The 14,897-nt window shown below is 37.2% G+C and overlaps 1 protein-coding gene across 1 annotated transcript; it reads left to right on the top strand.

Moving 5' to 3' along the window:
- Positions 1-2,750: 2,750 nt before the first annotated feature.
- Positions 2,751-6,668, top strand: LOC115929679 (mdm2-binding protein-like). Its single transcript, XM_030999475.1, has 4 exons — positions 2,751-2,979; positions 3,612-3,888; positions 4,313-4,426; positions 6,359-6,668. Exons 1-4 carry the CDS (start codon positions 2,777-2,779, stop codon positions 6,464-6,466), a joined length of 702 nt encoding a protein of 233 aa, XP_030855335.1. The 5' UTR covers positions 2,751-2,776; the 3' UTR covers positions 6,467-6,668.
- Positions 6,669-14,897: the final 8,229 nt, after the last annotated feature.

Below are 14,897 nucleotides of genomic sequence, written 5' to 3' on the forward strand. Positions count from 1 at the left end.
ATTGTAAGGTCCGGAGTGGTTAAGCATTTTTTGAGATAAAAAGTGAAAATATTTCAATAGACTAGTTTCTTCACAATTGATGTTCCCATATGTCATGAGATGGAGTATGACCCCCTGTGAGCTTCTGTAGGGGTATCGGGGCAAATCTTGTAAATATTTGAAAAACCCCACTTTTTGGACAAAATTGTAAGGGGCGGAGTGGTTAAGCATTTTTTGAGATAAAAAATGAAAATATTTCAATAGACTAGTTTCTTCACAATTGATGTTCCCATATGTCATGAGATGGAGTATGACCCCCTGTGAGCTTCTGTAGGGACATCGGGGCAAATCTTGTAAATATTTGAATAACCCCACTTTTTAGACAAAATTGTAAGGTCCGGGGTGGTTAAGCATTTTTTGAGATAAAAAGTGAAAATATTTCAATAGACTAGTTTCTTCACAATTGATGTTCCCATATGTCATGAGATGGAGTATGACCCCCTGTGAGCTTCTGTAGGGGTATCGGGGCAAATCTTGTAAATATTTGAAAAACCCCACTTTTTGGACAAAATTGTAAGGGGCGGAGTGGTTAAGCATTTTTTGAGATAAAAAATGAAAATATTTCAATAGACTAGTTTCTTCACAATTGATGTTCCCATATGTCATGAGATGGAGTATGACCCCCTGTGAGCTTCTGTAGGGACATCGGGGCAAATCTTGTAAATATTTGAATAACCCCACTTTTTAGACAAAATTGTAAGGTCCGGGGTGGTTAAGCATTTTTTGAGATAAAAAGTGAAAATATTTCAATAGACTAGTTTCTTCACAATTGATGTTCCCATATGTCATGAGATGGAGTATGACCCCCTTCGAGCTTCTGTAGGGGCATCGGGGCAAATCTTGTAAATATTTGAAAAACCCCACTTTTTGGACAAAATGGCAAGGGATTAGTTCAGCATTTTTTGGAGGAAAAAGTGAATTTATCAAATGAAAAAATTTGTGTACAGTAGCCTAATTTTCTCACAATAAATGTCCCTAAATGCAATGAGATGGAATATGACCCCCGTTTCGCTTCTACGGGGGCATCGGGACGAATCTTGTAACTATTTGAAAAACCTCTCTTTTGGGACAAAATTGTAAGGTCTGGAGTGGTTAATCATTTTTTGAGATAAAAAGTGAAAATAATTCAATAGACTAGTTTCTTCACAATTAATGTTCCAAATATTATGAGATGGAGAATGACCCCCGTTGCACTTCTGTTCGGGCATTGGGGCAAATCTTGTAAATATTTGAAAAACCCCACTTTTTGGACGAAATTTTAAGGTCTAGAGTGGTTAAGCATTTTTTGAGATAAAAAGTGAAAATAATTCAATAGACTAGTTTCTTCACAAATAATGTCCCTATATGTCATGAGATCGAGTATGACCCCGATTACTTCAGCATTTTTTTTGATGAAAAAGTGAATTTACCAAATGAAAAAATTTGTATAAGGTAGCCTTATTTCCTCACAATATATCTCCCTAAATGCGATAAAATGGAATATGACATGGAGATAGAGTATGACTATCGTTACGCTTCTACAAGGGCATAGGGACAAATCTTTTAAATATAAAAAAAAAAAACTTTTTGCCAAAATAGCAAGGGATTAGTTCAGCATTTTTTTGTGATTAAAAGTGAAAATATTTGAATAGCCTAATTTCCTCACAATTACTGTCCCTATATGTCATGAGATGGAGTATGACCCTCGTTACGCTTCTACAAGGGCATAGGGGCAAATCTTGTAAATATTCAGAAAAACCCCACTGTTTTGCCCAAATGGCAAGGGCCACACTGGTTAAGCATTTTTTTGGATAAAAAGTGAAAATCAATAGCCTAATTTCCTAGCAATTAATGTCCACATTTTGTCATGAGATGGAGTATGATCCCTGTTTGGCTTTTATAGGGGCGTAGGGGCATAGGGGCGATTCGTGTAAAAATTCAAATAAAACTCACTTTTTGGACAAAATGGCAAGGGCCGGAGGGGTTAAAGATAAAGACCAGTTATTGTCATGCGTTGCATTGTGAAAGAAACGTTGTGGAATTGATCAGAATAGGTTGATCATCTAGCATATAAGTATTGGTGTGTACTGCAAGGTTCTGGAATCATCAAAATGATAAGAAATTTGGTCTAGTCTTGGTAAAGATACAAGCATTGTACACAGAAAGATGTATATCAGGTCCAAATTGATATAATAATTTATCAAATATATCAATTAGTAGGAGGTTTCTCAGCGAAATTTGTATGATTACGTATTAGTCAAAACATATTCTTTCACATGATTGCTAATAAGAGCTTCCATTTCATTTTTTGAGAGGGGGCGTTTCCTTTAAGCATTTTTTGTGAAAAAAAGTGAAAATCATTTGAATAGGCTATTCATGGATTTTGACCCCTGTTTCGCTTTCGAAGGGCTTTAAGGACAAATTTAAAAAATACTTCTTTCAAAATGGCAAGAGATTAGTTCATCCATTCTTTGGTTGAAAGAAGAATTTATTTGAATACATGCCATGAGATGGATCCTGACCCCCATTTGCTATTGAAGGGGATTCAGGGGAAAAAAAATCTCTTTAAATGTTATTTCTTTTTCTTGGGCTGGGGAACTGGGGGGATGGGGGGTTCACGATACCCATTCCAAGTTTTGCATTATTGGTGTAAAGGTGAAATGGTACTTGTGAAAACTAGAAAGCATTTGATTCATTTCATTGATAGTAAATAGTGCTTGACTGTCGTTTATCCATATTACCATGTTACCAGGCCAAGATGAGAAAGCTTTCTGCCTCAGCCAAAAAGAAATCCTCCGTCACCACACGTCAGATGACCCCAAGGAAAAGAACCATGCCTGATAGGACAGCTAAGACACCTCAGAAGGGCGTGGGTTCAACGCCCAAGAGGGGCGCCAGCACTCCCAGGTTGCGAAAGAAAAGGGCCCTGACATCAACTTCAGGGGGACTTACTCCGAAAAGGTAAGTAAATCTTGAAATTTAACCAAGTGATAAATATTTTATGATATCTCAGGGCCAAAGCTTATAAAGAGTTGCAATTGATTCAAATCAATCTCAACTCCTTTCTCTAAAGTACACAATTACGGTTAAATTTAAGTTTAAATTTGAATCAATCGCAACTCTTTATGCTACAGGGCACTGAACTTCCACTTATCTTATCAGAATTATATCGACCCTGTTCGTTAAGGCAAATTTGGGGAAGGAAATAAAAATAATCAAAAATGGCCACAATAAAAATTGTCAATGTTCTTTGTTTCCTCATCATGACAGTCTCAAACTGCCCTCAAATTATATTGATCCCTGTTTGTTCCCAAAAGGGGCATAAAGGCAAATTTGTGAAGAAAATATTAAAATCAAAAATCACCATTTTAGGGCTAAAATGGCAAAATCTTCTTTGTTTCCTCATCATGAAAGTCCAAAATTGCTTTTAGAATTATATTTTTGTTTGAAATGAATTAGAGTGAATCATAAATCATATGAAGTACTTTGGTCATGGAGGTTTAAATCATGATTTAAGATCTTCCTCAAATTCAGGCCTTTTGTTTGTAATCTTGTTGTAACCTTCAGTATTTTTCTGTCTTAATTTTTCCAAGACCTAAGCGGTCCACTCCTGTAAAATCGACCAAGCCGGAGGAGATGACCTCTCCTCGTAGGTCAGCCAGGAAGCTTGCCAAGGATCATCATCCTACCACCACTTTCACTTCTCCATCTACCTCGTCCTCCCATCAACCATCTTCCTCATCATCAGCAGCAGCAGCATCATCAACGCCGTCCAAGAAAACTCAGAAGCCAACTAGAGACTCAGTCAAGAGCGCAGAGTCCCAGAGAGCAAGGACTGCCTCAGAGTCCAGATCAGAGAAGCATAAAAGGGTGAGAACTTGTGAAGAGATCAATTTTTCCTCCAAATGCTATTGTGGTTATTGTCACAAGGGTCAAAATATAGCTGTTTGTAGTGTACTAGCAGTACAGAATGCTCAAGTACAGAATTTTTTATGTAAGGGAATCAGACTCTAATTGTCACTACATTATGCGTGAACATCAGGGTTGGATTTTCAAAATATTTAGATTATTTGAATAGTTTGGAGGGCTTTTAACATAGCTAAAATGGTATCCATCTCTGGCCTAATAAATACCTATATATGTAGATGCTCTATGAGAACATGTTATCATGGATAGTTCATGCTACGATGGTCAGAGGACTCCTGAGATTTAGGAGCTGTGCGTGTGTCGTTTTCTTTCTCCCATCTTGATGTTGTTGTAATTGTTTGCCTTATTATTTTACACCCTTTCACAGAAATTGCGTTCCATTGTGGAGGAGACACTAGCAGCCAAGGGGATTGATTCCAGTCATGTTTGCTTCAAGCCTTGCGTTACGAGACTCTACAACCAAACTAAGATGTTTGTGAAGGTAAGCTATACAAGATAAAACACTAGGGGGTGGGGGGGGGTGCTGATGCTATGAATATGCAACTATTTAAGATGAGTAAAATGATGTTTCTTTATTGACTGTATAACTTTTTTTAGCACTTAATAGAGTCATACAGAAACTTTCGTTGGTGAGGGTTAATTGTATATATATATATCTATATAATATATAATCCCCCTAATATGTAGGTGTATTTATTGCATGTGTTTAAAGCTTTTAGCAACCTTAAAAGGGTAGGTGAGCATTTGTTTGCTTCTGTGGACCTTTTTAGGCCAAAGGATTTCTACCTGCAGTCTAGAGATCACCAGGGTGGAGATACAAAAAGGGATCAAGTACACAGAAGTGGATGAAAGCTCACATACTTATATCTATTTTGGTAGAAACTATATGTGAATATTGAGTCTGATTCGACCACTGACTCTTCTCTTACAATGTACATACACATGTATGTAGATGTAGTTGTGTCCCCTACAATTCCATTCCAATGCCTTTATAGACTTTTAGGAATTCAGGATATTATGGCTTTGTAGTTTATCACATTTTACAGTAGCTTTATTTGATGAGGTAAGATAGCAGAACAGGAGAGCATGATTTATTTTAAAGATAGAACTCAGAGCCTGTGAGTAGTGTTTCGGTCTTGATATTCCTATAAATAGGGCTCTCTCACAACAAGCATAGCAAATGATCATTTGATTGATGGATTGATTGTATGATCGAATGAATGATCAATTGATTGTACGGAGCGATCAGTCGCGAAATAGTATAGTATTAATGACTGCTTTGAGAGAAATAGTTGTTTTTATACGCTCAAGGGAAGGTTACAATTGTGCTATTGCCCCGAGGTGTGCCGAGGGCAATAGCCCAATTGTAACCCTCCCGAGAGCGTATAAAAACAACTATTTCTCGAATATTAAAGCAGTCATTAATACTTTTATATGCCGAAAACAAAAGAGTCAACTAATGACACCACCTTGGCCTTTCTCTAGTTTATCTGCACGGTTGTTTTTTACGAGTGTATCTTTGAGAGTAGACTAGATCTGATCTAGATTCTAGTCTAAGCAAGATATTTTTACAATTTTGGGGGTGGGCCGGCCCTGTGGGGGAATAGAGAGAAGAACCTGCGCTTTCATATGACACCTCACTTATTGAGTTTCACCTTCAGGATCACAACAGATAAAGGTTTGAATCTCAAATTGAAAAAAAAAACTTGACTTTTTTTGCACGGTCGCGCAATGCACATAGACTGCATAGTGACTGCATTGCGTGTAATCTCTATGGGAAGAATATAGCACACAACATCGGGTGTGCGATCAGACACCCTGACAACTAGATCTATTTTCGTCTACGTCTATGCTGGTACTCCATTTTCAGCAAATAAACGAACATGTTTATGGATAATTTCACATACCTTTTTTGTTGTTCTTGCTGTCAGCAAGTCTTGCATTTGATAAGTTGAAATCTTGGGACAGTTTCTTTAGCCATTTTTGTCTTGTTTGGAATTGTCTTGTCTTGTATGGAAATACCGACCAATTCTTCGCACACATACGGTATCCTCGATCGCTCAAACCATTTTTTAACATGTAAACCTATGGGGTAACCATGGAGACCGAACTATTTTCCCGGTAACCATGGTTACTGGGATTTTAGAACTGTTTTTGGTTACTGGGAATTTTACAGAAATAGTTAAAGTTTATGAATGCAATTTCGACCAATCAGATGGTTGGATTTCTTAAGTGAGGTATATAACAATAACTAATTTATATTTGTATTATGAGCCCAAATACCCTATGGTAAAAAATCCTTAACACGTATTGGAGGTGTCCTAGATGTTCGTGTTTATATCATCTGCTTGCTACTGCTTTCTGTAGCAATTCATCAATTAATGTCAAACAATTCACCATTTTCTTTTCCCAGGATCTGAAGTCCTCTAAGGGCCTCTATGATGAAATGAGGAAGATTGCCGAGGCCAACGCTGACTTTGTCATCTCCTTCGAGCAGAATAGAGCAGCATCTAAGTCTTAATTGATGTCTTACTCCGAGATCAAGTAAAGCATACTGGGATTCACTTCTGTGTAATGCAGAGGGTAAAGAAGCAACAAGAAATAGGTTACTTCATGCGATGTTTGAATCTTTCAGGCTATCTGTAAACCTTTTGTGCAGAGTGTACATGCAGTGGGATAGCTACATGGTGGCCTACAGATGTCCTCCCCCCCCCCCCATTGAATAATAATAACAGCCATCCCAGGGGGTGCTCAAGCCATCTACAAAGTACTATTATGGTTTAAATAGTTCAAAAGTATAGAAAGAAGAAGTGGAGAGAAAAGGAGGAAGAGGGGAAGGGGAATGTAAAGAGAAGATGATAGGAACCCTTCATACACTGTTCCATTAATTGGTGGCCTTTTTTATTAGTATTTCATCCACCTTGTAAAACCAATGACCCCTCCCTCCCCCCCCCCCCCCCCCCCACCCCTCCAAGGCTCCTTTTTTGTCTGGACTCGCACCTCACGGTGTACATGTACTTCTCCTTGTCATCAAATCTAGGGTGATGCCCTGTATGTGACATTGGACATGCAGACATTTTCTAGAGTACTAAACGTACAAAGGGAGGATGAAGAGTTGTTTTGTAGTCATGTAATGCTACTTTGAAGAGCATTACCATTGGGTCTTAAATCAAACAATATTTGTTTTCTATGAAATTGAATATTTTCACGATCAATGAATTGAATAGACAAAAGGCCCATGTTTATAAGAAACACGTTTCACTGAATCATCCTTGTTCCATAAACAGTCAATTTTGTATAATCGTTCTGAGACATTTACTGCAGAATGGACTTCCCTTGTATTTATTTTTTCAGTTGGAGAACTATCCTTTCAAAACATTCAGTGGTTTACCTAAATGATAATGCACCCAACCTCTACTTCTGGCTAATCGGCCCCCAAAATGGTTCACTACAATTTGGAGTTGATGTAAAGAGCACAAGGCTTCCTAGAGAAATTATGCTTTCCTTTTGGGAGAGGTCCTCCCTCTCCCCCACCCCCTTTTCTGGGTACACCTCTGTATGGTAGGAACTGTAGATAAATTTACACAGAGCTTCTAACCTTTGATTGAACATAAATATATTCAAGAGTATTTCCCCTGTGATTGAACATATTGAGATACAGGGCCTTTAAGTTTGTTTTAGTAAACTTTTTGTAAACTGTCTTGATAAGTAACATTTTGAAAATGGCTGAATCCAGTTATGGTCTCATGGGCTTTCTGACATTTCTTCTGAGGGTTCAACGGGTCGGCATCGTTGGTCTCATCGGTTATCGGTCTACTGGGCTGGGTCGTTTGAAATAATTGCTTGGCTAAGGTTTGGATGAGAGATTTGGTACATGTTTCCTGAGAATGGCTATTCATTACATTTTGATTTACTTTGGAATAATGGAATAACAAGTGGAATATGGAATAACAAGTTATTATAGTTCGGCACTTTAATAACTAAAAATCATGTGGATGCCCGTAAAGAAGGAGCAAAATTGACCAGTCCTGTAAAGTGGATTTTTGTTATCTGTAATCTCTATAACAAAATAAAAGAAATTGTAAAGAGATCCTTGATATAGATTTGTGTTGAGAAAAATATTAATAAAAAGCATGAGTTTTAACAAAAGCTGCAATCACGTGTATTTCTTTCATGATGGGTGTCATGAATGTAAAGTAGACTTCACCTCATATGTAGTCAAGCTTACCGACGATTAAATTAATACAGATGATATTTTCTGTGCAATATTCTCCTCTATTATTGTATTATTTATCTCTTTCTCTTAAAGGTAATTCCAAACTGCTGTCAAGTTGGTTTGGATGAGAAAACCGATTAGTGAAAGTTTGAGGAAGATGGCTATTTGTAAATCTATCAATTTTTAAAGCAATTGGTTTTGTTCACGATTCTATAATATTGTGACGCATAACGCAAACCCCTTCTCAACAAATGAGTCACAATAGAAATTGCTTCCACCACATGGTTTATAAGGACATGACCCCTGGTTCAACTGAGGTTTCTTCGATTGATCCCAATCTAAATGGAAAACTATGTCACAAATAAATCGCCTTTCCTTGTGACGTAGCAATACAAGACTTCAAGAGAGTTACACTCCAGTCAATTAATTATGTATGAAAAATGGGGGGGGGGGAGGATCGCCGCTGATTGGCTAAGAGTAACACGTGCTTGGTACCATTCAATCATTTTTAACACCATGCGCCCATGTTACAAGTTAGGATCCATCTGTCTTAGTGTGCTCAAGAAATCCCAACAGAAATTTACCAAGATGTTCCTCATGGTGCACAAAGCTTCTTTTAGATTAAAAAAAGGAACAAGTCACGAAATACTGGTAAATATTCTGTACTTTGATACTCTGCCTAATAGATTATTACAATTAATGCACTTGTCATTTGTAAGACGCACCTCTTGACCCCCGGGAATGGTGCGTCATTGTACCGATGTGAGTCGTACATTTTGATACCATGACGCACCTTCCGTCACAGAAAATGACACACCATTACATTCCATCGACGCACATTTGAGTCAAACATACGACACACCATTTCATGAAAATGACTAGCCAATGACGCACATTTGAGAAACACTTCTGCTTGGAGAAAGTGACGGTCCCATTGACACACCAAATGACGCAACGTGGTAAAGTGACTTACTATGACGCACATATGGGTCAGTATTGTGACGGACATTTTGCGGCCATGACGGTACTGTGCGTCGCGATTTTGGGGAACATGACGCAACCATGACGCACCATTCCTGGGGGTCAAGAGGTGCGTCTTACAAATGACAAGTGCATAAATCTCTCTTCCATCACATGCTTGTCGCTACTCATTCGCACACTATATGCACGCGTATATCAGTACTTGCACGCTAACCACATACGGAAACTTAGGCATTTTCTCGCACATGCATATTGCATATTTTCGCTCTACACTACTCAGACATAGGGACCACCGAGCACTCACTTAGCCTTTTGTTGATAGTCTCGGATTTCCTATTTTCCTTACTACACCTACTCTCTGTCTCTCAAACTTATCCGAGCTGGAATCACTGGCTGTCTGCATCAATCAAACTGTTGGCTAAATAAATCAATCTAAATTCACCATTTTCTCTCTCTTTCACTTGACAATCGAAATTATCTCTCCATCGACATCTCCTTTATCAATCATTTCTACAATTATTGGTCAGGCAATGCTTCAATGAATTATTCAAGAATAATTTTTAATATTTTTTAACTTGAACGTTAATCTTGTTCAAAACAGTAACTAGTGGAATGAATTCCGCAACAATGATAATGATTTAAAAATTCTTGAAACGTGCACATCTCACAGGAAAATACAAACGGTTACCAAGGAAATCTAATAATATGAGAAATACCAATAGTGGGTACCTGCTTCCACAACATTAAATATGCGTAATTCTTGAGTTAAGAAAGCTTTAAAAGGTGACATAATGTGTCTCACTTTAAGAGAGGTTTTTCAGTCCCACACATACTTGGTGTGGTAAAAAGATCTATAGACCTTAACTTATCAATCAAAATCCATATAAAGATAAACATGTATATTTTATTTTCCAATCAATTGTTTAATCAAAATAAAAAGTAGAGGGGCGAGGTCGACACACCTCTACATTACCTCCCGCCTTTTCGCTGTCCTCAGCAAATAAAACTTATTTTATTTTAAACTTATTTATGCTCATACGTGTACATTTATAAGTTAATCAGTATATACAATAATAAATTAAATGTTGAGAAATATCGAAATTTGTAGGAAATATAAAACATTTATATTTAACCCTATGTTAACTGGGGGGGGGGGTCAATTTGACCCCCCCCCCTGTAGAAATTTCGCGACTACTCCAAAACCGCGGCAGATATAAAATTTTCCTTTCATGAATTTTTACTTTCGAGTCTTACGCATCTTTTAAAACAATTTTTTCGAAAATCGGACCTACGGTTACATGGTCACGTGACCTTTTGTCTTTGCATGTCAGCCCGAAAATCGCTCATTTTCGTGATTTGTGTACAAAACCTATGTAAAAGTCATTTTTCCTAAAAATAGATAAAACATTGGTTATTCAGTCTTGTTTAAAGTTCAGATGTTTGTTTAGGGGTCAAAATAGTTGAATTGTAGTTATAAATGAAATAAAACAACAAAAACAATAAAATACATAAGTTAAAAAAACAATGATATACATAAGAAATTATAAAAACAAGAGATAACATAAGGAATAACCTGGCTCTTCCAATTGTTTGTGTTGTATTATTATTCCAAATGGTCTAATAAATATATGTAGTGAAAAAGAATACTTAGATATGAATAATCTATGATTTATGGGCAGAAATGTGAATTGTATGACGTTATTTGCATAAATTACCATAAATATGCAAATGAGTGAATTTTTCAAAAATTTGAAATTACCATATTATTCTATACACTTCACTTGACATGCATGCAAATTTTCGTGGCGATCGGCGGTAAAACGGCCGAGATCTTAGGGGGGGGTCAAATTGACCCCCCCCCCCCCCAGTAAAAACCTGGTCTGAAATAGCCCAGTTAAAATAGGGTTAAAAAACTAATCCGAGAGCTCATCGTGGGGATAGTAGTTGGATATTTTCTTCTTGTGAAGCACGCTCTGCCCTGTAACATTAAGTCTCTGTCGTGATTGTCACACACTTTAGCTGGGTAATTCCTAATCGCGGACATTTGACATTACACATTAAATTAAACATAGGAGGCACCTCTTGTTCCTCCTCCTCACTACTCTCACTCTGACTTCTCTGGATTTGAGCTCGGCATTGTAGGCAGTACTTTCCATCAATTTAAGAAGTCGTCCAAGTTGGAAGACATCACTCATGATGGTGGTACCTGCATCGTCTAGGGCACATTCAGGAGCGATGTGGACATATACCTCCTGTTGGTTATAAAAAGAAACAATTCAAAGTTTACATGTTGTGTTTTCCAGCAGGAGGTGACACATATTAAGTAAATTCTAATTACAAGTCCCGACTTTTTAAGTTACTTGATTTACAAATTTTATCAGCAATACGATCAGAAAGAACGGTTAAAAAAAATCACCCAGATGCCTTTTCAATTACCTAGTACATGGCCAGTTGAAATGACAGAGTACACAGTCCTAACATAATTTACGTAAGCAATATTGAAAGTGCTGATCATCTTAAGCCAAACCATCAGAAGTTTGCAATCAAATGAAACACTAGGAATTTAGAACCACATACATACCTTTCTCCTGTAATTTTCTTTCTACTCTGTTACAAGAGTTGCATTAGCAATGTCGTTCTCTATTCTCTTTAGTGATGTAAATGAGATCCACTCTTGTAAGATGCATTTTGTGGAACATTTTGCCTTGGAATTGAGTTAATTCACTCCAAAATCTAAGTTTAATCCACTTACAAGTAGTGGTTTGAATTTTTTTGTTTGTTATTGTAATTGTATCTTTTTTTTCTTTGTAGTGTGGATTTTCACTACAATTCAATCCAATTCATTTATTTATTCAACCAAAAAAATAAATATACAATCAAAATAGGTTAAATTAAAAAATTAGCAGAACGCAATGATGATCCTGATTATGGTTTTTACTCCATTGCATTAAAATAGCAATACACTTAAGACAAATAACAAACCTTCCTGTTCAAGTCCTTCGTGTCGAGGGAGTCTGAAGATTTTCATGGCAATGGACTTGTCGGTTACTCTGTGCCGGAAGAGGTGGACGGTGGCAATGACCCCATTGCCCAGGATGACATCGCCACCTCCTGGATGGAATGGCTTAAGATCATCAATGTTCCACACGTAGGAGGTGACTGAGGCAGCTGCAGTGCTCAGGCTCACAGTGGCTATGCAGCCCCACCCACTGATGGCAGAGTCCAGATGTTTCTGCTCTATTCTCCTCGCTCTTTGAAGCGCTACCTGGTGACACGCGGACTTGATGGCCGATGTCGTCCACGAGTTCGTTGAAGTCTCTGCCAACTCCAACTCCAAGCTCTGATGCCAGGCTCTGCCATGATAATAATGATGGGATTGAATATATTTTCCACAAACAGGATTTTTGTTTATTCATTTTTTAGATTCATTTTTTAGGTTTATTTTTATTCATTTTTTTTAAACATTCATTCATTATTTTGTATTTTTTATATTCTTATTTGATTTACTTTGTTTGTTATTTGCATTTGATAAGACAAATGTCTCTGATAGATAATTTAAAAACCATGTTCAAATGTAAATGAGAAGCTTGCCCGTGAATTGGCTTTCTGATGGAGAGACGTGTTGAGATGATATGGACAATTAAGGTCGGGTCTCCACAAGACCAACACAGCTTCTGTTTTTAGTCATGGGATTAAGAAGTAATGGTGATGAGATATGGTAATTGATTGTAACAATGATGATAATGGCACTAAAAATTAAGAGTGTACATCAATGTAAAATAATACTATTGATGGTATTGGTATTTACGATAGCTTTCATAAAGATGAAAAAAATAATGATAATAATAATAGAGTTCTACATCATGTATCATAATCATAATATATAACAAGATTAATGTTATGATTAATAATACTAAAATGATAGTAATAATTATTAAAAAAACAAGAAGAAAAGCGTTAGAACAAAAAAGGAAAAGAAAAGAAATATAATGAAATTGCACATTTGTTGAAACTCAGTTTTGTCTGGTGTTTCGTTTTGATAATAATTGTTTTGTATTTTGGTTCAGTATTTGTGTTGGCATTTCATGTTGTGAAATATAATTAAAAAAACTTGAAATGCCAACTCCTAAGATGCTATATTTCTTACATGCAGGGAGTTGACCATTGATGGTTTGAAGGCAACAGGAGAAGCTGACCCGAGTACAGGGTGAAGGTCTTCCCACGACATAGGGGTGTGGGGAACGAATACGTCCAACGCAAAACATCCAGCGCCAAATTAGCTTTGTTTCAATTGAAAGAAAATAGAAGCGTTGATCGATCTCTAGAGAAGTGAAGGGTGGGTAAAGGAAGGGGAGAAAAAGATGAAATGAAACTATAAAACGATATTCAAGAGGCAAGGAGAGGCCATTTATTAACTTCGAAACACGCACTGGATTTGGAGCAACTTTAGAATAGCCCACCACAAAAATTGACCAGTCTACGTTCGTAGGGTACCCAAAGCTTCACCAATGAAGCTAACAACAACATTGAAGACTCAAATTTCTTAAATAAGTAACTGGACCTAACACTAAACATAATCAATCAATCATCCCTAACTCTAACCCTAACCCTAGTTCTTCGACGTGTATACATTAACCTTATTGGTGGGGTATTCTAAAGTTAAGCCCACGTGTTTCCATGAAAATGGCAAACGCAATAGATCTACATGTTTACACTGCGTGTTTGTATTGTAAACTTGGTCATGATCATGACATGATTGATAAAGGTAAAGAATGAAAAATTTGAAGTTGAAGCCTTAATATCTTTGCTTGATAAATGACACATTTTTATCTAAATCTTCTTCAAACTCGCCTTGTTCATTCAGTGTTATTTATCGATAAGATACTGACCTGGCTTGTTCGAAAAGACGGTTTTAATAGTTCAGAAAAAGTAGAAAATTGTTGACAGAGGGTTCTCAAAGCGCATGTTCCAATCGGAGTATGAAAGCGCGTTAAATTATGCAAGCGTTGTCACAAAGTAATGCGCTAACGCTACGCTTAATATTAACCCAATTAAACTGCATAATATTGCGCATAACCCTCTTGGGGCCAACGCGTTACATACGCCTATGACCGCCCCTTTAGTGCGCAATGACCACGCCCTGATTGTGCAATGATGGATATGTTTTCACAGAACATTACTCTCGACTAAACAGGAGACTTGTGACATGCCATCATGAACAACTTTTTTTTTCTTAATTGTATTCGTCACTAGCATTAAAATCACAATGGTCCATCCCGAGTTTCCATCTTTAAATTTACAATAATAAATGGTTAAATTTCCCTGTAATGACTGTTATGTTAGGCTTACAATGTACGGATGTAAAGGTCGAATTGACTGGCTGCCCAATGACAGTACGTATTACATGCATTGCAAATACTGGTATCTAACTTTCAACCAATCACGATCTAATTACTTAACTCCCCCCTCCCCCCAAAAAAGGAGGGAACATGCATACGCGTACCCTTAATAACACTGAGTGTGTGTGTGGGGGGGGGGGGGCTTAACTCATGTCGTATAGGTAAAAGAAAGTAGGTAGGCCTACTGATGATTGATTGATTTTTATTCGCGAAGCTTCCAACATACAACAATGTACAAGAATAACAGATCTTAAAGGCCCACTGCACTACTGGTAGCTACTTGCGCCCTCTATATAACAAACGATGCCTAATCGGTGACCATTGGTCCCCCATGATCCTCTTTTTCTTATGTTAAC

The sequence above is a fragment of the Strongylocentrotus purpuratus genome, unplaced genomic scaffold (genome assembly GCF_000002235.5).
Source record: "Strongylocentrotus purpuratus isolate Spur 01 unplaced genomic scaffold, Spur_5.0 spur5_scaffold_5, whole genome shotgun sequence".
Taxonomy (NCBI): Eukaryota; Metazoa; Echinodermata; class Echinoidea; order Camarodonta; family Strongylocentrotidae; genus Strongylocentrotus; species Strongylocentrotus purpuratus.